This window comes from Mustela nivalis (genome assembly GCF_964662115.1).
Source record: "Mustela nivalis genome assembly, chromosome: 7".
Classification (NCBI taxonomy): Eukaryota; Metazoa; Chordata; class Mammalia; order Carnivora; family Mustelidae; genus Mustela; species Mustela nivalis.
In genome coordinates this window covers 8398482-8420667 of record NC_139026.1, presented here as the reverse complement: position 1 = coordinate 8420667, position 22186 = coordinate 8398482, and the positions used below count along the sequence as shown (strand labels likewise).

General features: G+C 58.7%; 1 protein-coding gene across 2 annotated transcripts in view; it reads left to right on the top strand.

Annotated features, from left to right (window-relative positions):
• Positions 1-3906: 3906 nt before the first annotated feature.
• CACNA1I (calcium voltage-gated channel subunit alpha1 I) overlaps positions 3907-22186 on the top strand; it is a 114378-nt gene continuing 96098 nt past the window's right edge. The window contains exons 1-2 of one of the 2 annotated variants that reach the window (XM_082739911.1): positions 3907-4184; positions 14100-14345. In XM_082739911.1, the coding sequence (XP_082596037.1) occupies positions 4177-4184; positions 14100-14345 (254 nt within the window). In that variant the 5' untranslated portion in view covers positions 3907-4176. Of the gene's footprint in view, positions 4185-14099; positions 14359-22186 lie in introns of both variants that reach the window. The other variant, XM_082739912.1, reaches the window with a different exon arrangement.

Genomic DNA, 22186 nt, shown 5'->3' with positions numbered 1-22186 from the left:
CTGATCACCCACATCGGTTCGGATCTCGACATCCGCACTAGACACCCACTTGCACTAAACCTGTGTGCGTGTGTTGTTGAATTTTCAGGGGACTGGCAGGGGGAGGGGAACCAGCCCTCCAGCCCTGCAAGCTGCTCACCCCAGAGTCTTCCAACTCTTTCTGTCTGTCCCCTCCCCTCAATGACCCCGCCTCCTCCATGTTGCAGTCCCTCCTCCTTTTTCCCTTCCCTCTCCCTTTCCCTCTGAACTTCCCTTATTCTCCCTCCCCCAATTCAGCTACCACTCCTCCACTGGGCTCTTGGGCTCCTGGAACCCATCCTTCTGCATCCAAATTCCCTTCCTCTTTCACCCACAGTCGGTGTTTTTGGGACCTTTCAACACATAATTGTCCTCTGGTTCTGGCACAGGCCCAGCACCCAGTAGATGCTTAATAAAGGCTTTCGGAACGTTGAAGTTCATTTTCTTTCTTTCTTTCTTTCTTTTTTTTAAAAGATTTTATTTATGTATTTGACAGACAGAGATCACAAGCAGGCAGAGAGGCAGGCAGAGAGAGAGAGGGAAGCAGGCTCCCTGCTGAGCAGAGAGCCCGATGTGGGGCTCGATCCCAGGACCCTGGGATCATGACCTGAGCCGAAGGCAGAGGCTTTAACCCACTGAGCCACCCAGGCGCCCCTGAAGTTCATTTTCTGCCATGGGTTTTCTCTCCACAGGGGCTGCTCCCAGGCCCGGTCCTTGGGTGTTTAGGTTGCTGCTGGGCATGGAGAGAAGTCCCTTCCCGTAGCCCAGGGGGAATGTGCTCTGAGTGGATATAAGGTGACTCACGTGAGGTTATCACCGGCTGGGTCCCTTTCTACTCTGAGAGGTTGGGCCACTCTGCCAGTGTGGAATCCTGGACACTTTCACTCTTAGAATTTTTGAAACTTAGAATTCAGAATTCAAGTTTGGAGCACAGATGCTGAAGCCAGATGCCCTCACTTCAAACCCCCATTCTGCCATTGAAAAGCTGTGTGATCCTGAGCAACTTACCCGACTTCTCTGTGCCAAACCCTCACCAATAAAAGAGGAGTGATGATTTACAAGATTGTGGAAAGGATTAAATGTGTTCATATTTGTCGAGGGCTTAAACCAGGGCCTGGCGCAGATAAATGCTTTGTGTTTGAGAAATAAATCAGTGTGGATTTCGAGGATATTGGCATCTTTGTCTCTGTGTATTTAAGATCTTTGCTCCTGGAAGGGACCTCATCTCATGTCCTGGAACAGGAATTCTTCTCCAGTTTTCTTACACCCCAGCTTGTTTATCTCCCTTCATAGATTCTTCCGACCCTTTTAGCCACTTCAGTTGCTGGAAAGTTCTCCTGGAGACCGAAGGGAGCCTGAGCTGCTCTGGGAGTAGGGAGGGAGGCCCTGGTTGGTCTTTAGTCCCTGGGGGAGGGGACAGGGCACCTGGCCCAGCTGTTAGCTCAGGTGGGTGCTTGAAGGGACTCCAGGCTGCGGTCCACCTGCTGTCCTGGCAGGCCCCCGCTCCCAGGGCGAAGCAGGGGTAATGAGTGTGTGCGCTGCTGCAGTCTTCTGCAAATACCAGACACAGTATAAATAGCAATAATGAATAAATGAAGCTCCTGCCTCCAGTTGGGCCTCTGGGAGGGACTGTTGCAGCCTTGCCTCTGGCCGAGACCAGGAGTGGCAATGCGCTCCCCTCATCCCCACTTCTTCTATGACCTTTGGTCCGTCTGTAGCTTCCCTGCACCCAGCCCTATGTATGTGGGCAAAAGAACCTAGGAATGGACAATGAAGGCGTCAAATATTGTGGGTGGACATAAAGCAGAACTTCTTGCCCGAGTGGAAGCTTAAGAGTGGCTGCAGGGTGTTGGGGGCTGTTAGTCCCTCCAGGACAGGGGAACGCACTAGAATCATGGAGGGAAGCAAATTTCTCCTTCAATTTGAAAGAGAACTCTGAACGATCGGGGTGCTCAGGGAACAAAGCGGCTGCCGGGGGAAGTGGGGAGCTCACTGTCACCCCAGGTAGGCAGACAGGGGCTGCGTGGCCCCTTTGGAAGGTGGGAGCTGAAGAGACCCAGTCCTGGGAATTCACTGTCTGGCAGCTTCTCAAGGTCCTGTCCAGTCTTTTGCGCTTTATGAAAATGTTGCCAGAGGACAATGGAGAGAAAGTGAGCAATGTTTGTTAGCTTCTCCCTGACTTGCTGTCCAATTGCTGTCTGCTGTCACTCTCCCGGGCCTGGAGCTTTCCACTGGGCACTCAGTGGGTCAGGGCCTGGCGTGTCTGCCCCTGCCACCTTATTTCTTACCTCCGTGCCTTTGCTGTGTCCTTTCTTCCTCCTGGAAGCCATTTCTCCACCCACCACCTCTCCTCTTATCTCAGTCAAAGGAGCGTCCCAGGCTCCGTGTGAGCCTCGTGCCTTTAGGGCAGTTGTCCCTTGAAGACTCCCCATCTGAAGCCCACTCCATTTTGAAATAAGTCCGCCCCACAATGGACACCCTCTGGCCTGCTTACTCCATATTATGAGACACCTCCTAGCCTAGGTGTGCCTGTAACACCTTTTGCTGTGGTCTGGTGTCAAAGGTTTGTCTCGTCTCCCTGGACAGATTAAAGGGTAGGAAGTGTTGAATATTTGCTGAGCACCTACTAGGTGCCAGGAATAGTGCCAAGCCCTTTATAGACTGTTCTCATTCTGCGAAGTGTGAACTTTTCTCTCCATTTCACAGAAGATGAGGAAACTGAGGCTCAGACACTTGAAGGGGCTTCCTCAGTCAGGAAGCCACGAGCTGGGATCAAAGCTGAGTGCCCCTTCCTCCACAGCTCTGCCCATCTGCCAGGCCAAGTGGCCCCAGGGCAGGCCTCTGTATCGTCAGTATCAACCCCTGCCCAGCACCAGCCCCATGCAGGACCCCCTTACCCCCCAATTTTCCAAGGAGATGAGGTGGGAATGGAGAGAGTGCTGAGTGTCTCTTATATGCTTCAGGCTCCTATGGCCCAGGCTGCCCAGGGGAGGTGGAGGGGCTATGGACATTTGAAGCTGGAGAAAAAAGCCTCTGTTCTACTTGGGAAACCTCTTGGAAGGCTTCCTGGAGGAGGTGACCTTTTAGCCAAGCCCTGAAGATTGGGAAGAAGCACGGATGCATATTAGGAGGAAGGAAGCTGCCTGGGCAGATGAGCCGATTTGGAGTCCAGTCGCAGCCTGCTCCACCATTTACTAGCTGTGGCCTCAGCTCGGCAGCGCCTTTCTTGGGCAGTGGGGAACCCCCTTCCCCCAGTCTCACAGTATCTCAGTGAGAATCCAAAGTGCTACGTGGCCAAGGAGGGACCTGGGACACGAGGGTGGTCGGTCAGTAATGGGGGTGGTTCCTCTCCCTTTTTACGCATGACGCAGCCCACTCGATAGGACCCTCCCCCGGTCGCGACCCTGAATGATAACCGGGTGGCCCCCAGGCTTGGGGCTTCCTGCCCTCTAGGGAGGAGTGGGGGCTCACCAGCCGCCGCCGTGAGTCTGTCTGTCGCCTCCACGCCTCCCCCCCTCCAGCGTCCCGCGCCTGCAGCTTTCCCCGAAGACATTTGGTGTCAGTATAAGGACGGCTTTGCCTCGCACGCGGCGCGGCTCGGTCTCGCCGCCGCCGCACGTCCCCGCACCGCCGGGCGCTCCGGCTCCTCCGCAGCCCCCGCCGCGCGCAGACCCCGCGCCTCGAGCCCGCGGCCGGAGGCGCCAGCAGAGCCGAACCCGGCGAGGGACCAGCCCCAACCCCGCGCCGCCGCCGCGCAGTCCTCCCGGCCACTTGCCGGCCGCTCGGTACCCGCAGCGCCCCCGCCCCCGGCCCCGGCTCCGGCCCCGGAGCGCCGCGCTCCCGCCCGCCCGCCGCCCGCCGCGCGCTCCAACTCCGGCGCGGTCCGCGGCTCGTCCGCGCCGCCGGCTCCTCGCCGCCCGCCCCAGCCTTGCCGACCCTCCGGCCGCCCGCCGTCTCCTCCCGCCATGGCCCGGGCCCCGGGGCCCGCCGCCCACCGCCCGCCGCCCCGCGCGCCCCAGGGGCTCAGCTGATCCTGAATTGGCGGGGGGTGGGGGTGCGGCTGGCGGGGCCGGGGGTCCCCTCGATTTCCGGCTTCGGGGGGCACGCGGCGTCCCCGCGGCTCTGACCCGGACGACCCCCTGCTGCCCTGCCAAGTCCATGCCAAGGTAGGTGGGGGTGGGGGGAGGAAGGGACGGCTCCGCTCCGAGGCCAGTTTCTTAGCGCGTCGGGTGCTTTCTTTACCGAGGCGTTTATTTGTTTATTTCTGGGGACCAGTCCCCCCGCCCCCCCACCCGCGTGCCCATCGGGTTGGGCCCCCATCCCGTGCTTTTGGGCAGGTGCCTTGGGGGGCGGAAGGACGGGAAACTTTGACCGGTCCCTTCTCCAAGGCCACGAAAGTTCTCTCGGTGCCAATGCTGAAGCCGGCTGAGCCAGCGCTGCAGAAATTTATTCAACAAGTCGGGCTGCCGGCTGGGGGGGCCCAGTGTGTGTCTGTCTGTCCCGCGGCCCCTCCATTGCTGCGGCTTTGTGGCCAGCTGGACCAGCGCTGGTGTCAGTGTCCAGAGGGCTGAGCCGGGAGTACTTGCCCAGGGAGAGGAGCGGTAGGGGGATAGAATGGGGGAATCCCAGGCAGCGGGAACTTTCCTGGAGGCCGAGGTGGTAGTGGGCCCCCTCCTGGGCCAGCCCCTCCGTGGGTACTCAAGGCTTGGCTGCATGAAGCCAGGCCAGGGGCTGGAGCTGGGACTCTGGGGGGTAAAAGGAATCCTCAGCAGGTTGGGACTGGTTATATAATGAGTGTTTATGATGATTTGGTTTTAATTGTCTCCTAGGTGGTATGTGGGGGGGATGTGGGGGGCAAAAGGCCTTGGCGGATGGTGGGAAGGCCTGGGGGGGGGCATGGTGCTGGGGGAGGGGGGCTTTTTGGATGGGTTCAGGCGGAGGTAGCAGTCAGTCTGTCTGCTTGTGTCTTTCTCCTTTCTGGGGGACTGGGGGCTCTGAGCTGGGGATGAGACTGGCATGTGGGAAGACCCCCGAGCTACACTGTGGCCGTGCGAGTCTGTGTTCTGGGTCCAGCTGTGTGTGTGTGTGTGTGTGTGAGAGAGAGAGAGAGAGAGAGAAAGAGAGAGACGGAAAGCTTGCTTGCGTCTGTGCCCGTATGGTGTGATGGGGTCTGACACGCCATGTCAGGAACCCCTGCGGACCGGAGGGCTCAGGTTGGCCTGAGCCGGGAGCCCGTCCATCCTTCTGTCTCACGCCCTGAGGATTCACTCAGCAGATCCCCGCGCCACCCAGGAACTGGGGTGCTGGGCCCATCGGGATGTGGGTCCGTGGGCTGGGCCCATGGGAAAGGGTCTGGCCGAGCAGTAGGGGCCTGCTTCCCCAGGCTGCGAACCTCAGGCCCTGCCCACACTGTCAGGTTGCCTCTTGGATCAGTATTTCCCCTCGGCCCCACCGACTGGCTTTGGAAACTCTTGTCCACCCTTCAGGGTAAACTTTTTGTTCAGACTGCAGGACCTGGGCTGGGCTGGAGACAGGGTGGGGAGTCTAGCTACCTCCCTGTCCCCTTCCCGCCTCCACCATTAGGGCTGAGCCAGAGGGAGGGGACGCCAGTGGGTGACAGGGTAGGGCGACACAGAGTGGGGACCAATTCTGAGGCTGCAGTCGGGGGAGGAAGAGGAAGAGGGAGGAGCACATCCTGGGGCTTGATGCTGAGCCTGTCTGGCACCAGATTCTCAAGCTCCAGGCACACACGCCCCAGAGGGCCTGGGCACCACCCCGAGACCCTGCACTCTCTTCCTGGCCACTCACAGCAGCCCCGCCTGCCCCCGGCACCCTGAGGGGCAGCCCTGGGGAGGGGCTCCAGGCTTGGCAGAAGGCTCCTCCCCGTCCCTCCCCCAACCCCCATTCCAGGTGCTTCTGAGAGGGCATCTTCTAGGCCCACCAGAGGGCACCAAGCAGCATTTCCCGAGTCCCTGAGCCTTGACTCCCCTTGACCTTGGGTGGGGAGGTGGGGACGGAGGTGGCCAAGAAAACGGCTTCTCTCTCACCCTCTGTCACCAGCTCCAGACAGACTCCTCCGGAGAGCCCACAGCCAAGCTGGGAGCAGTTTGGGCGATGGCTGGGATTCTAGCTCCTCTGTGCCCCGACCCAGAGCCACAAGGAGCACAGGGCATCGCCACCTGTGACTCTCCCAGTCCCCCTTCCTCATGCCACCCCGGCCCCACTGCTGTCTCCACCACCCACACCCCATGTGGGACTCCCCTAGGCTTCAGCCCTCCCAGGAAAGGCGGCTTCTGGACGCCTCTCGGTTCTCCCCCACCTTGGAAGAGCTCCCGCCCCCAGGCAGCTTCTGAGTTCTTTCCAAGGTAACAAAGCAGGCTCTCGTGGGGCTCCCGGATTCCTGTCTGTCTCCCTCTCCTCCAGCTTGTTCTCTGAGTTCCCCAGCTCCCAGCTCAGGGTGCTCTAACACTACGTCTAGAAAGATGGGATGCCAGGCTGGGGTGGGGGGACGTCCAGGGAGCCCCCCACCCTCACCCCCGCTGCAGGGAGAGCAGGGTCCTCTTCCCTCTTCTCCATCCCTTTCTCTCCTCCCTGCTTCCTCTCTCGTCCCTTCCCCACTGCTCCTTTCTGACCCCTTCTCTCCCCCGAGCTCTTTTCTGCAGAATGCGTCCTTCAAACAGGATCTGCTCTTGCCTCGTGCCCTCAACCCCTGTGCCCACAGTGGAGGGAGCTATGGGTGTACAGGTGGCCTGCTCCACGCTCTGTGGCTCTCTGGAGCTGTGTGTGTGTGGGTCTGTGGGTCTGCAGGCACATGGGTCTGAGGATCTATAGGTCTGTGGGCGTAGGTGTCTGTGGATCTGTGGACGTGTGGATATTGCGATCCATGGGCCAGTAGGTCCGTGGGCCCGTGGATCCTGATATCCAGGAAGATGTAGGCTGAGTCGCTCCCCCTCATGACTGCCAGCCCGGGGAAGGAAGAAAACACATCTGATTTCCTTTTCTCTCTTTTATATTTACTAAGCACCTACTATGTGCCAAGCTCTATTCTGGTTACTGGGGGACACAGCGGTGAACAAAAAGGAGCAGACCAGTTCTGCCCTGTTGGGGCTTCTGTGCCCCTGAGAGGGGGGCCTGGGGCTCCCCCCTGCCGGGGGCTGTGTGGGCATCCGGCTACAAGGCCTTGTTTTCTCCTGTGCCCTTGCCAGGGTGAACGGAGCTCCGTTGGGTATGTGGGCGGTGCAGATTGTGGAGGGCTTAAAAGCACCAGGTGTTTGGATGTCCTTGAACAAGTGTGAGGGGTTTGGGGGCTCACTGAGCAGGAGGGGATAAGAGGGAAGTGGTTTCTTCAGGATGGAGGCCACGGTCTTTCAGGGCTGGAGCTTTCAGGGCACAGACCCAGTCCTATCTTCATCTCAGGGGCCCTGCCTCTGCCAGTTCCCCCTCTTCCTGGACTCTGGCCACGGTGGTCTCACGGATCATGCATTTTGAGAGCAGTGTCAGGCTTTTTTCTGTCCTTCTTACTGACTGCTGGCCCTGATGAGCAGTGAGGGGCCCAGGCAGTTCTCTGCTGGTCCAGGGACTTACGCCTTCTCCCTGGACCACTCAGCTCTTGTCCCCAGGTGGGAAAGACATGAGCACGTTCACCGTCATGGGCATGGCCCAGGGAGGGAGGGCACTTAGCCTCACAGGGGGACTCAGCTTCTTAAAGGATTTTTGTGAGGCTTAGACGTGTCTCTGCAGTGCCCAGCACGGGGCCTGGTACAGCGAATGGAAGCTGTTTCTCTATCATGAAGGTACTTTCCTGTTCTTTCTCCCTGTCTGCTATCCCTTTGGTGAGGTAGCGAAGGGGTCCCATTCTGCATTTTATACAAGAGGACATGAAACTTGGGGAGACTGCATGTTGCGGTGAGTGCGGGCTGGGACCCGAACCTGGGCCCCGAGGCTCCCAATCCAGTGCTCTCCCTTCCTTGCACAACTTTTCTCTCTCTAGGGACCGCATCCACTCTCATTTTTTAGCTGAAGTAAGACCGAGGGCCCTCATTACTGCAGAATGAGCAAAAAATGATCACCAGCGTCGCCTGCTGGGAAATGTTCAAACACACTGATGGAGATTCAGTTACAGTCTTGCTGGCTGGCACTAGTCGTGAGGCTGAAAGCTGGCAAACAGCGACAATGTCTAGTGACAGGCATGTGGACAGGTACCGGGGCGCAGGTGGGTGGGCTGCAGTGTCCTGTCCACTGCCTGATGGCCCTTCATATGGTAGCATGGATCAAAGCCTTCCAGAGCCGACCCGTAGCTCTTTCACCAAGCAGCCCTTGACCCTGGGAAGATCCCTTAACCTCCCTGGGCCTCAGTTTCCTTACCTGTAAAGTGGAGAGAGCAAAAACACTTTTGTCGTTGGATTGTAACGAGGTGCCTGGCCCACAAGAAGCGCTCCCCTATTAATGTTGGCTGTGACTCTTGGTAGCCATCGCGGGAAGGGGTTCTGATTCCCTTCATTGAACGCTGCAAACCTGCAGGGCTGGCTGTTCGTTTGGGTGACAGAACCAAGATGCCTGCGGTGTATGCAGACCTGGCTGGGCAGACCAGAGCAAGCTTTGCCTCAGGTCATGCATCTGGGGCCATACTTGAGCCACTCATCTTTAGGTTAGGGTGCAGTTTCTCTGAAGAGGATCTGAGGGCACTAGTGGACCACATGCACCCTAGATGCTGCAGTCTGACTGAGTTGCCAGCCAGGTGCTGGGGCTCCCAGGCTGCTTCAAGAGACGGCCCCACTGCAGAATTAGGCACATGACCTCCTGCTCTACTCTGGGTTATTTGGTGCCATTCGGGTCCTATCCTTGCAGGGGAACATAGGCAAACTTGAGTATGACTGGGGACAGGTCCCAAAGAGTAGATGAGCTGGAAATATCACGCTGGGAGGGGTTGAGGGATCTGGCAACAAGAGGCCCGGGGCAGACGAGGCTCTGGGGCGGGCGGGCTGTCGTCATGCATCTGCAGGGCTGTCGTGCGGAAGAGGGAGCAGACAGAGGGTTCCAGGGGTTCTAGGATGCTTGGCTGGAGGATTCTGGGAGGGACGTGTCCCCCAGCCTCACAAAGACTTTCCTGCAGGCTGCCAGATGCAGGCTCTGCCTTGGCATTGTGTGTTTGTGAGTGTGTGTCTATGCGAATCTGACGAGAATGTGAAGGGTGTGTTTGGGTTTGTGTGAGCAGACGCTCTGTGTGTGTGTGTGTGTGCGTGTGTGTGTGTGCGCGTGTGTGTGCGTCCATGCCCGGCTGTTTACATCTGTGAGTGTGTGAGTGTGTTTGTGTGGGTGGATGTGTGTGTGAGCGTGAGTATGCGTGTGAGTGCACGATCTCTGGGCTGACGAGCACATGGTGACCCACTATGCCCCTTTGGGGACCCTGTTCTTTTCAGAGACTCCCCGTGTGGAAATCTGGGGCCCACAGGAGTCGAAAACCAGGCACTGTGTCTCTGGGTCTCCAAAGTGGTGGGATTCTGGAATTCCACAGCCAATGGCGCTCATGGGCGTGGGGGACGGTCACAGGCCCACTGTGCATTGGCCTGGTGTCTGGTGGTGTGGCGGGGGGCTGGTGGGTATCACCCCACTCCATCCTCCCAGCAGCCCTGCCACAGCGCAGTCGTCACCCTCCCTTTATAGTCAGAGTCGCCGTGGGCCACTGCTGGGCTGCGTGGGGCGCCGGGGGTAGTGGTGCAGAGCTGGGACGGCACCCCAGGGCTTGGCTTGCAGCCTGGGCTCTGAAATGCCACATCATGGAAGTCCGAGGTTATTGTAGCTAATATGTCGGGCCTCTAAAGTTCTGGGTGATTCTAAGATGCTCTGATTCTGAGATTCCTAGATTCTAGTATTCTCAGAACGAATTTGTTGCTTATTCTCCTAGCTGTGACATTAGTTGATATGTGGTTGTTGGTAAAGGAGTAAGCAGGTTGTCTGCTTGTGTTTGCTGGTGAATACACAAACACACACATATGTATATGTGTACACACACACACACACACACTCACGCACTCACGCACTCACGCAGGGCCTGGGATGATCAAGAGAGGCCTCGTGTCTTTCTCTACCAACCAGGTTCTGAGCTCTGCAGACACAAGGCCTCTCCACACCATACTCCAAGGGCTCTGGAAGATTCTGGAAGGCAGGTTTCCCCACAGACTCTCAGGGTCTTTGTCCACACTGGGGGTCTTGTCTGCACCAGCAGCTGTGTTGTCACTGGGAATCCAGCTTGGGAGGGAAGGCCCGGTTCCAGGGCACCTTTCCCGATCTCAAGCTGGTGTCTGTGAAGGTTTAGTGCTTAGGCTCGGGAATGGCAGGCCTGAACTGGGACCTTGGTTTTGTCCTATAATAGCTGAGTGACAATGGGAAAATGGGCACTGTTGGACTTCTCTGGGCCCCTGTTTCTTTCTTCATAAAGTAGAAATAAGGATGGTTTGTACTTTAGGGGGTGATGACATATAAGAAATTGACATATAAGTGATGCCTAGAAAGCCCTTTGCTTGTTACCTGGCACAGTCAGGCTCAGTCAGCCTCTGATGCTGTGATGATGATGGTCATGGTGGTGGTGGTGGTGGTGGTGGTGGTGGTGATGGTGGTGATGGTGGTAGCAGTGATGGTGGTGGTGGTAGTTATGGCAGAGAGAGGGCTGGGGTGCAGCCCCTGGGGATGGCACAGCTGGCCTCATGCATGCTCAGACATCTACCTTCATGAGTTTTAGAGAGCTTTCCTATCCACATGATGTGGGGCCTGCTGACCCAGGCAGGAGGAGGCCTGAGCTTTACAGAGGGAAAGACTGAGGCTCCAAGAGGCCAGTGGAGTCCAGAGTGGGGGTGTGTGTTCCCAACACAGTGGGGTTCTGCTCCTGCCCCTGCACTTGCTCACAGAGGCCAGTCCAGTCACCACACCACTGCCTGGTGGCCTCCTCCTGAGAGTGCTTAGAGGGAGGAGGCTCCAGGATGTGGAGGCAGCTCAGAGTCTGGAGCCAGATGGGCCTGAGTTTGAATCCATCCGTGCTGTCACCTAAAGCCAGACCTCTCATCTCTGTGAGCTCCATTTGGAGACAGGTTGGAGCCCAGGGGGCCCAGCTGCCAACCCCTCAAGAGCTTCTAGCCCGAGGCAGCGGGGCAGCTGGGGACAGGAGCAGGGCTTTGGGCACAGGGCAGAGGGAATTTGGACTATGGGGAACAGGTGAGAAGGTGGCACCCTGAGTGGGCACCGGGGAACAAGTGAGAGGTTGGAGGCTGGGTGGGCACCGGAGAGCAGGTCAGAGGGTGGAGGCTGGGTAGGCATGGGGAGTGGGTGGGGGGCAGTGGCCTTGGCAATGTGGTCTCTAGGAGTCCCATAGGGAGGCAGGAAAGCTGTGAGGACAAAGGACCACAGCCTTGTGACAGCCTTAAACGGGGCCAAGGGAGGCGAAAAGCAAGTTAGGACGGAGTGGGTAGAGCTGAGAGGGAGGAGGGGGTGGTCTCGTGTGGCTCCAGGGGCTGCGGCAGCTACAGGAAGGGTTTTGGTGGCACCTGGCTGGGCTGCCGTCGGGGCCAAGGTAGGGCCAGGCTTTTCCGCCCCGAAAACATGTCTCAAGTCCATCCCAGGCCAGGCCTGCCCATCCTTCCTACCTCCTTTTGGCCTTCCCAGCCCCACACCTGCCTGCCCCACCACTCACTCTCCCTTTAGTCCTTAGAGGCCTGGCTTAAAAGCACAGACCAGAGCACACCACTTCCTGCCTAAAACCCTCCTGCGGATTCCTGTTGCACTCGGAATAAAAAGCACACTCCTGCCCGGGCTCTCCGTGGGGCCTGCCAAGCACTCCGCTCACCCCCTCCCTGCCCTGGGCTCGGCACACTGGCCTCGTTTTCTCTTCCTTAGATGCACCGAGCTCGTTCCGGCCCCCCAGTCTCTACACATGCTGTTCCTTCTACCTGGAGAGCTCGTCCTACAGATCACGCATGGCTGGTGCCTTCTGCTTCCTATTTTTATCTTTGGTGTCTCTTTCCTTCCACTAGGTGCCTTTCCGCCTTGCTCCCTTGTTTGTTTACTTCCCAGCACATTTTATTAATTTGTCCAATGTGGATTTGTTGAGCCCCTAAAATGTCGCAGGCACGGTTCTAGGCACTGGTGGGGGCGGGGAATGCAGCGGTGAAAGAAGCAGACCACAGTCCCTGCTCTCCTACAGCCGCCTTCCAGGTTGGGCAGACAGGCGCTAAATCATAAAGATATAAATACATAAATTATACGGTGTGTGTGTTGGTGATAAGGGCTCTGGAACCCAGAGGGAGAGAAATTAATTGACTCGTGTGTCTCCCTCCCTTGCTGGAGCGTCAGCTGAAATGGGGGCTGGGGCCAAGCCTGCCTTCTTCACTGGCGGAGCGGCTGGGCCGGCCCCGTGCCTGCACATAGTAGGTGCTCAGGAAATAGTTCCTGGACAAATGAATGCATCATCAGGCCTGGGGACCAGGGCGTGCGGCTGGAGGAGAGGGTGTTCCGGGGAGAGAGGAGGGTGTGAGCACAGGTCTAGAGGAGGCAGCTGGAGCTCTAGGACTGGGGAGGTCCAGCGTGCCAGAAGCAAGGGGCTGGCAGAGGGACAGTGGGCTCAGAGGCAGGCCCTGTGGTGGGCAGGCCCGGAGCCACCCCAGGGAGGGTGTTTTTCAGCCCAGGGGTTGACACGTGGCAGGCCGAGTCGCCTACAAGCTTATGTAACGCCCATGGCTGTTTTTCTGGAACCAAGAGCGAAGCCTGGAGCTTGGGAGAAAACTCTGCCTCCCTGACCAGCAGGGTAAAGTGGCAGGAGGTGCCAATTCCCGCCTGTTGCCCCCGGGAGCCAGAGAAATGTCCAAACGCATCAGCTCTGGGCAGCTCGGCAGCCGCGGGCAGCAGTCCGCTGAGCCCCGGGAGCTCGCGTTCTGTCTCCAACTCCCATTGCCCAGCCCAGCCCTGTCGGGGTCCTAAGCCCTGGGAGACCCCAGTGCGTGGCGATTTGGGGATGGGTGGCCTCTTGGATGAGGTGGGAAAGGGGCAGGCCCTGACAAGTGGCTGTCCTTCCTCCTTCACCGTTGGCTGCCTGTGCAGAGGGGGCCAGGCAAGGTCATGGCCAGCCATCACTGAATCTGGAGGGCCAGTGCTGGGACTCTGGCATCGAAGCGTGCCCTAGCCTTGGTGCGCCACTTCCTTCCCTGGCTCTGTTTCTCCAAGCGCAGGGGAGCGCTCCTGGGGTTGTTGGAATCATCAAAGGAGACCGGAATGTGGAAGTGCCCCCTGTGCTGAAGCCAGGAGCAGCAGTGTAATTTGCAGAGCTCACTGCCGAATGGAAACGTAGGGGCCCCAGATCTCAAATGATGAAGAATTTCAAGTCCGTGACAGCCAAGCGTTAAACCCAGAACAGGGCCCTTCTGAGCGTGGAGCCCTGGGTGGCCACGCTGGTCACACTCCCAAGAAGCCAGCCCTGGTAGCGTTCTGCCTCTGCTGTTGCTGGACTGTGTGTCTGTCCTGTCTGTTCTCTGGGCCTCAGTTTCTCTAGCTGTAAAGCAAAGAGGTTGGTGTATAAGGTCCCTGAGTTCTCATCTTTGTGAGGTGGTCGGGGAGATCCCTGAGCTCACTGCCTCGGGGAAGCCTGCCCAGATTCCCTCCTGGCTTGCCCAGCTCCCTTGGTGTCCGGCTCCACAGCCCTCCAACCTCTCCTCTGTTAACACCTGTCGTCCTGGTGATGATGTCTGACTTGATAGTAACTTCCCTGTTTTCTTGCAAATTTTCTTGTCTTCGATGATGTAGTAAATATACAACCACGGTCTCATAAAAACAAATTAAACCCAATTAATATCACAGCTACATTCTAGATAGGTCTTATGCTCACTCTTCATCTCCCCAAACTGAGCCTGCGCGGAGTTGACCAGACTTGCCCCTGGAAGTGGATTCCGACTTGGATGCATGGGGGGCCCTCAGCTTGCTCCTAACCGTTGGGGCAGAGTGAGAGCGAGGGGCTATGGGCTGTCTGGGCTGTGTCCCCTTGTGGGGGCAGGTGGGTGCCAGGCAGCCCCAGCCACATGCCACCCTTCTTCCTCCCCCAGGGCTCCTTGCTCGGCGCCGACATGGCTGAGAGCTCCCCACCGCCCTCCTCCTCTGCCGCTGCTGCCCCAGCAGCTGAGCCCGGAGTCACGGAGCAGCCTGGGCCCCAGAGCCCACCTCCTTCCCCTCCAGGCCTGGAGGAGCCCCTGGATGGAGCCGATCCTGAAGTCCCTCACCCGGACCTGGCGCCTGTTGCCTTCTTCTGTCTGCGACAGACCACCAGCCCCCGGAACTGGTGCATCAAGATGGTGTGTAACCCATATCCTTTGCGTGGGGGGCAGGGGGCAAGCTGTTCCCTGACTGAGCCCTGCCTGCCACACTGTCCTCTGGTTTGGAGGCCGTGGTGGCAGTGGTGGTGGTCGAGCTCTGATGTGGGGTCTGGGGGAACATGGGGCATGGAGAACCGACTGATGGGGACCTGGTGTCCTGCTGATGTGAGCGTCCTTGACGACTGTGGGGGTTGCCGCCTGCAGGGTCCCGTCAGATGAACAGGACATGGGCCGAGCCTGTCTCTGCTGCCGGACCCCAGCCCCCCAGCACGAAGTCTGGCCATCCACGCATGCTCCCTCAGTGCGCGCTGGGCACATATTGGCCATGTCAGAGCTGAGCCTCCAGTAATGAGTGGTATTGGGGAGGGGGTACATTAGGAGCAAAGGCCTGGGGAAGAGAGGAGCCGAGGACAGGTTGTTGCAGCTGGAGTGGAAGAGGGAGAGCCAGTGTGGGGCTGGACGGGGAGAGGGAGGCTAGCGGGGCTGCGTGAGAAGCTGGCCTGCGTTCTCAGGGCAAGGCGACCAGGCGAAGTTTGCAGCTGGGATGTGATGCGCAGCCATCAGTGTTTTAGAAGGACCGACGGCTCAGTGCAGTGTGGAAATGGATCGTGGACTGAGCTGAGGGCTGGGGGCTGGTGAGGAGGTGGCTTTGGGACCCAGACATGGTGGCCTCTGAGTTTGGGGGCTTGCCCAGCAGAACAGAGTCTCTGCCAGTGCTCAAGGCTACACAGGGTAGTACCTGAGCCCAGCTCTGGACACCTGGGCTAGCCGGGATGCTGGCTGGGGTGGCGAGGTGGCCCCAGGAAGGCTGGGGGAGGCAGCCATGTGGAGCCCAGGGTGCTGGTCCCTCTGCTGGGGAGGGGACTGGGTGGTTACCTTGGAAACTGGAGGGTCTCTGCTGGAATGGGTGGAGTGTGGGTCTGGGTGCCCTTAGCTGGGTAGAGGGCCAAAAGCCAGGTGTTTCTTCTGTAGAACAGCTAGTTAGAGGGTGTGTTCAATAACTCTGTTCACCCAGGTCTCCCCGGCATCAGCCCCGGAATCATGGAGGACAGAGAAGTGTAGCTAGCTGCCCCGCCCTGAGAAGCTGCCAGGAGTGGGGGGCGCAGACATCATCCATGGGAACGGTTTTAATACAGTATATTGGGGAAACCTTAGGAGCCGGTAGCATGTGAGCTGGGAGGTGGGCAGGCCAGGAAAAGGGGGACCACAGGAGGTCTGAGGGAGGGAAAGCCTCGCCGGAAGACCAGGAACACAATGGAACCACGTCATGGGTACCTTGCCTGCGCGGGACTAGGGTGGATTCCGGCTCTGCCATCTGGGTGCTGTGGGACCTTGGCAAAGTTACTTTACCTCTCTGAGCCTCATATGTCCGGACTGACAAGATCTGGGCTAGGTTGGAGGCAGAAGCATGGCTCAGATGGCCTTGGTCTGGGAGTGTGACTCAGCTTACCCTCTGATAAGCTCTGGCATGTCTGGCTGGGGAGAAGCATCCCTAAGCTGGTCCTGATGTCTTGGAAGCCCTTGGATAGAGAGCCATCTATCTACGGTAGAGTCCCACCTGCAATAAACTAGATGTGTGACTTTGGGCAGTTCCTTCTCTCTGAGCCTCATAGCCTCTATCTAAAAACAAGGGCCTGGATAAGACGGCCTCCTCCAGCCCTGGGAGCCAGGGGTGCCCTCACCCCTGATCTCAGGCACTCTGGGCCCTGGTCACTGAGCAGCCCATAGACACCCTTCCAGTTTGCCACATTTCTGGTGTGTTGGGGAAACTGAGTCCCTGGGATCCTCTGGCCTTAGTTCTCACCATCCCTTCGGACTGCCCCCCTGCCCCACGGCATGTGGGAGTCTGGGCTTGAGAGCAACCATGGGCCTGGCCCCTGGAGGGGAGGGAAAGGTCTGCTCCTGGACAGAGCTGGGCTTGGTCCTCCTCTGTCTCAGGGAGAGTCCTGCGTCCAAGCGTGTGGAAGCCGCCCAGGGGAGGAGGGCTGCCACATTCAGCCCCCGCCTTCGGGTGGGACTCCCCAACACTGGGAGCTGCTCAGAGCATGTCGGGCTCCCCAGACCCTGTGACAAAGGCTGCTGAGGCTGGGGCGCAGGTCTCTGTCTGAACTGGCTGCCTCGCTTCCAAGCTCCCTTCTGGACCAGACATCCAGTGACTCCGGAGTGGAGCGGCTTTGCAAGTCAGGTCTGGGTCTCTCAGCCAGGAAGCTTTTGGGATTAAGTCTCAGGGTTCAGAGTTTGGATATAAGGCTAACTGACAATCACATTCTAAGCCTCTGTGATTCACAGTCTGTAAAGCTCGGTGTTTCAAAGAGGGCGTGAAGGGGCACCTGAGTGGCTCAGTGGGTTAAAACCTCTGCCTTCGGCTCAGGTCATTGTCTCGGGGTCCTGGGTTGGAACCCCGCATTGGGCTCTCTGCTCAGCGGGGACCCTGCTTCCCCCTCTCTCTCTGCCTCTGCCTGCCTCTCTGCCTACTTGTGATCTCTGTCTGTCAAATAAATAAATAATATCTTATTTTTTTAAATATTTTATTTATTTATTTGAGAGAGAGACAGTGAGAGAGAGCATGAGCGAGGAGAAGGTCAGAGAGAGAAGCAGACTCCCCATGGAGCTGGGAGCCCGATGCAGGACTCGATCCCAGGAATCCAGGATCATGACCTGAGCCGAAGGCAGTCGTCCAACCAACTGAGCCACCCAGGCGTCCCAATAAATAATATCTTAAAAAAAAAAAAAGCCAAAGAGGGCGTGAATCCAGGATCTGGGGGCTGCAATGGTATGTGTTTGGAAGTCCAGGGACCCGAGATTCTAGGCTCTGTGAATAGAATGGTTCATCGTTCAGATTCCATAGCCTTGAGTTGGGCTCATGGGAGAGAGGCCAAGGCAGGTTTCTGCAAATGCAGGCCCAGGTGACCTTGGCTGGTGTCAGCAGGGGCCCCTGGATCAGAGACTTGACCGTGGGTATGCTCAGGCCCAGCTTTAGAGTCTTGCTGTGGGGAGGGGGCGCGGGGGGTGTCTTTGATCAGGTGCCGGGGGCTCTAGGATTCTTCCCTGGCCAGAAACCTCCCTTCCCCCACCTCCTTCTTGGGAGGGAGGTCCTGGAAGGGGCAGTGCTCAAGCGAGTGCTCCTCCGTGGGGACACGGCTGGCATTTTGGGCGTGACGGTATTTGTGGTTGGTCCAGACTGTGTTGCATATTACATATTTGGTGTTCTCGGTCCCTAAATCTTAGGAGGTAATGGCCCCTGATCTCTGTGGCAACCACTAATGACCTTTCTCATCTCTAGACTCTACACCATTCCACTTTCCACCAAGAACCCAAAGTTATGATGGACGTGTTGGCATCTGAGTCAGACTTGTGGGAGCAGCTCTCAGGCCCAGCAGGCCCAGGGCCAGGGCAGGGCAGGATGACAGGGTCTGCTCAGAAGGACTGTCCTGAGTGCTTGAGTCCCTGGGGCGTGAGGAGACCTGGCTGGGAGCCTCTTGTCCTTTGAAACCTGGTGCTCCCTGATTCGCCTCCTCACCCAGCCCGGAGCTCAACCCTGCGTCGCCACCCAACTCCCCAACTCACCAGAGAGCCAGAAGAGGCTGCCGGGACCGAGCGGGGCTGGCGTGCTGGGAGGGAGTCCGCACCACCTCCGGCCAGGCCTGGGCCTTGAGCAACGCACCGCCAGCCAGGGCTTCAGCTGGCAAGTCTCCGGGTCTGAAATGTCAGGGGACCGGTCGTGGTTTGACTCATGGGTAGGTGGCAAGTGGAAAATGCTGGCGCCCTGAGTCAGGCAGACCCAGGGGCTCATTCTGCCTTTTATTTGCTGTGTGATCATGGGCCAAGTTGTTGTTGTTCTTTTTTTTTTTTTTTTAAGATTTTATTTATCTGTTTGAGAAGAAAACAGAGGGGAGAAGAAGCGTAAGAGAAGCGGGGAGGGGCAGAGGGAGAGGCAGACTCCCCGCTGAGCAGGGAGCCCGATGCGGGGCTCCATCCCAGGATCCCGAGATCATGACCTGAGCTGAAGGTGGACGCTTCCCATCTGAGCCCCCCAGGCGCCCCCACGGGCCAGTATTTTATCTCTCGAGCCCCGTTCTCTCTGCTGCCAGATGGGGGTGGTAGTACCCCCCTCTCAGGAGGGCACTGAAGACCAAGCAGCACACAGGGCGAGTGTGGACATGGGGTTCTGTAGATAAAGACCCCTGGGGTTCTCACTTACACCTGCGCTCCCGGGTGAACGGGGCCTCACGGATAACCGAGCCAACGCTCTGCTCTGGGAGATGCAGTGAGACGGTAGGCATCAGGCCTGTAGAGAGCACATAACGCCCCCGGAGGACATTGTTTCCAGGGAAAATCAGATTCGATCTCCGTTACTTAGGGAAACCTGCGCCAGTTACGCCACCGGTCGTCACGCCTCCATCCACGCGCACGTTGTTGCCAGGCGGCCGCAGCACGACCCACCGGCCGGATACCTACCTATTTTCTCCCCTGGCTTCGATGCGGGAGCCTTTCTGGGGAGGCAGTCCGGCTGCCTGGGGGAGAAGGGCCCATGCTGGGCTGTCTGTGCCCTGGTTTCCCCGGCTCTGTAATGGACGATTACAGGTGATTGGAGATAACGACTTGCAGCCCGCAGTGTGTTGGCCCAGGGGAGGGGCTCGGGGTGATGATAAGGGCTGGCACTCCTGGCGCTCAGCGCTCCACTGCCTTCACACCTGTAGCCACCCCCCCCCTAACCCCCGGGGCTGTCCCAGCCCCATTGCACCCACAGGAAAACTGAGGCTCTGAGAGGTTGACTGACTTTTCCCTGCCGCGTCGCACAGCCAGGGTGTAGTAGAGCTGGGATGAAAGCCTCAATGCCTCCGAATCCCCAGCTTCAGCTTGTATCCAGGACACTGCGGACACCTGCTGAGTCTGGAGAAGTGCCACGCTCCATGCTCCATCCGGGGCGGGGAGATTTGCTCCATGGTTCCAGGAGGCAGTGGGGAGGGTCGCCCTGGGTTCAGCATCTACGTAGGACAGCCACCTCTGCGGCCCGCCTGGGGCCATCCCCTGAGGGGCGTGCAGCCCCTTCCCTTTGGGCTTGCTGCTCCAGGGCTGCTGCCTCCCCCGCGCCAGCCAGTGGGGAGCCAGCACTTCTGCGGCGGGGAGAAGCAGCCACGCGTGGAGGGAAGCCAGTGGGCTGTGAAGGCGCCTCTCTGCTGGGCATGGCTGGGAGGAAGGAGACTCCAGCTGCCAGCGACCTTGGATAGGTCACCACCACCCCGCCCCCTGACCCTTGGTCTCCCCGTCTGCAGGATGGGAGAGTTGGCCGGTGAGGTTGGGAAGGGGCTCGTGGGGGACCCACTTCCGGCCTTCTCAGAAGCATGTCATTGGTGTCTTCGGGAACCCCCCCGGGTGCTGTCTTCCTTGTGGGTGGGCTCCCTCGCTCTCTGCTTGTGGCTGTGGTCCTTGCTCTCATCTGTCCCTCTGGGCCCCTTCTGTCTGCTTCTGGTCCCGTACGTGGCTCCGGCCCTCTGCTTCCTCTTGCTTCGAGGTCCAGCTGGCCAACACTCCCGCCGTGCAGACCCTCTGACCTTGTCGGTCACCAGGCCCACGGTCTCATTATAGCTCAAGCCTTGTGCTATTCAGTCTGGGGGTTCAGCATGTTTGTTGGAGGTGAATGGGCCCTCGTTTATCTGTAGCCATTCACGAGGTCATTTGGCCCAATCATTCGACAGCTATGACCATTTTGTGCAAGGGAAGGTGACTCTGACTCCCCGGGGGGGGACATCGGTTGGAAGCCCCTCCAGAGAAGGCTCCTGTCGGGTGGTGATGAGAACTGATGATGGCCCCGGGGCAACTGGCGGGGCCTGGAGAAGGGGGTTCAGGTGCTGGTGTTGGTGCCTTGGGGGTGGTGTTGGGAGAGCGCTTTGGTGACCGCAGGGACTGTGGCTTGTGTGAGTGTGAACGCAGACCTGCTCCTGGCTTCTCCGCCAAGAGGCCTTTGCCATTGCTGAACCTCTGTTTGCTCATCTGAGAGGTGGGGCCACAGCAGCGGCTGGGGGAGAATGTCAAGTGTCAAGTGACAATTCCCGGGCCAGCGCTGGCTGGGCTCCTAGGAGGGTTAAGTGGCGAACGGCAGCTGTGGGCACACTGGGGCCGATAGGGGAACTGTGGGGAGCCGCCAAGGGTCCTGAAGGTGGCGGCAGCTGGGCCCCCAGTCTTTGATGATGGTTTGAGAAGCCTGTGGGAGGGAGTGCCTGAAGGGTGGGCAGTGGGAGGAGAAGAAATCCTGGGGAGCCCCAAATGGATTGAAGGAGAAAAGGGGGTGTCGACTGCAGGAGGAAGACCCCCTCCCATCACCCTGTTATGCCTGATGTAGTCACGTGGGCCACCCCCCATCTCTAGACCTGCTTGCTCTCAGTCTTAGCGCTCCAGACAGGGCGTCTGGCCCCCTAGATCAAGGTCTCTAGGATCTATCCGAGGGTCTTTATCAGGAAGCCCTGTCTTAATCTAACCTCCACCCTTCCTGGGCTGAGCCCATCCCTGTGGCTGGGCTGTTTGGAACATCTGAGTCTTTCCATCTCCTTCTGTCTAAACACACGGCTCCTGGATCTCACCTCAAATGCCCACTGACGAGGTGGGGTGCCCTCCCTCCCCAGCACAGTGAAGAGAGCACCCGGGAGCCTGGAGCTGTGCAACATGGGCGGCCTCCTCTGCCCTGGGCCCCGTCTCCCCCGCCTCCACCCTCCCCAGCAGGGGCTCCTGGGGCCCCCTTCGTGGAAGGAGTTTGTTACCCACAGAGCGCTGCGTGCCCAGGAGGGGCTGTTGTCTCCCCCCGGCCTGCCTCCTTCCGTTTGTTTACTCATTCTTCCCTCACTCAGAAACTTCCCATGGCTCCCTGTCACCCCCAGCATAGTCTCACTTGGCCTGGATTTGGGTCGTTCTATGGTTCCCGCGACCGCCCCCCCCCCCGTCCCCCCATCCCCTGCCCTAGCTGTCCTCCAGCCACCTTCCAGCATTTTCCCTTCATGCTTTCTGTTCTGAAGCCCAAACGACTGCTGATGTTTCCGGACGTGCCCTCCTCCCCTGCCTTGGCTTCTGCTGGGTCTGCCCCTGCCCCCCCGGAAGCCTCTCCCTGCCTCCATGGCTACCAATCCCCGCGGTCCCCCAGGCCCAGCTGCCTGACCCCCACCTTCAGGGAGTGATCCTGGATCCCCAGCTTCTTCCTCTCTTGACCCTGTGGCTCTTTACCTTACAACTTCCTGCTTCAGGGGACTCGTCTGCGCTTGCCTTTGTCTCCTCTCTCCGGCTGAGGCCCCAGAGGGCGCGGAGCTGCGGCTCTCACTGGACTGTGTGGCCCAATCTGGGCCTGGCGCGGATGGGTTCCTGCCTGGCTTTCCAGTTCCTTCGGTATTTCCCCGCCTGCCTTGGCCTCTCAGGTTCTCTCAGCACCTCCTGTGAGCTGGCAGGGCCGGGACTATGGTAACCCCCATTCTACAGCTGGGGAGACTGAGGGCCAGGAAGGGGGCATGCGTTACCCAGGGGCCCACGTGGAGTCACCAGAAAGCCAGGGCAGACTGGAGCCTAGCATTCTAGACTCTGAGGGCTGTGCTGATGTCTTGCCTGTGGCTGGGGAAGGGGCTCTTTAGGGGAGAGTATCCCTCCTCCTTCGGCCTGGGGCTAATGGGAATGCCCAGATGGGTGGCCAGTGTCGCTGGAAGAAACAGCACATGTCGGAGAAATTGTCTGTTTCCCTCCATCTGGTGGAGAGGAGATTTGTGTTTCTCAGAAGTCAAAGTCACCATTGAGCCATGCCCTAGGGAGGCTTCTTGGGGCCGGAGTGACTTTTGCACTCT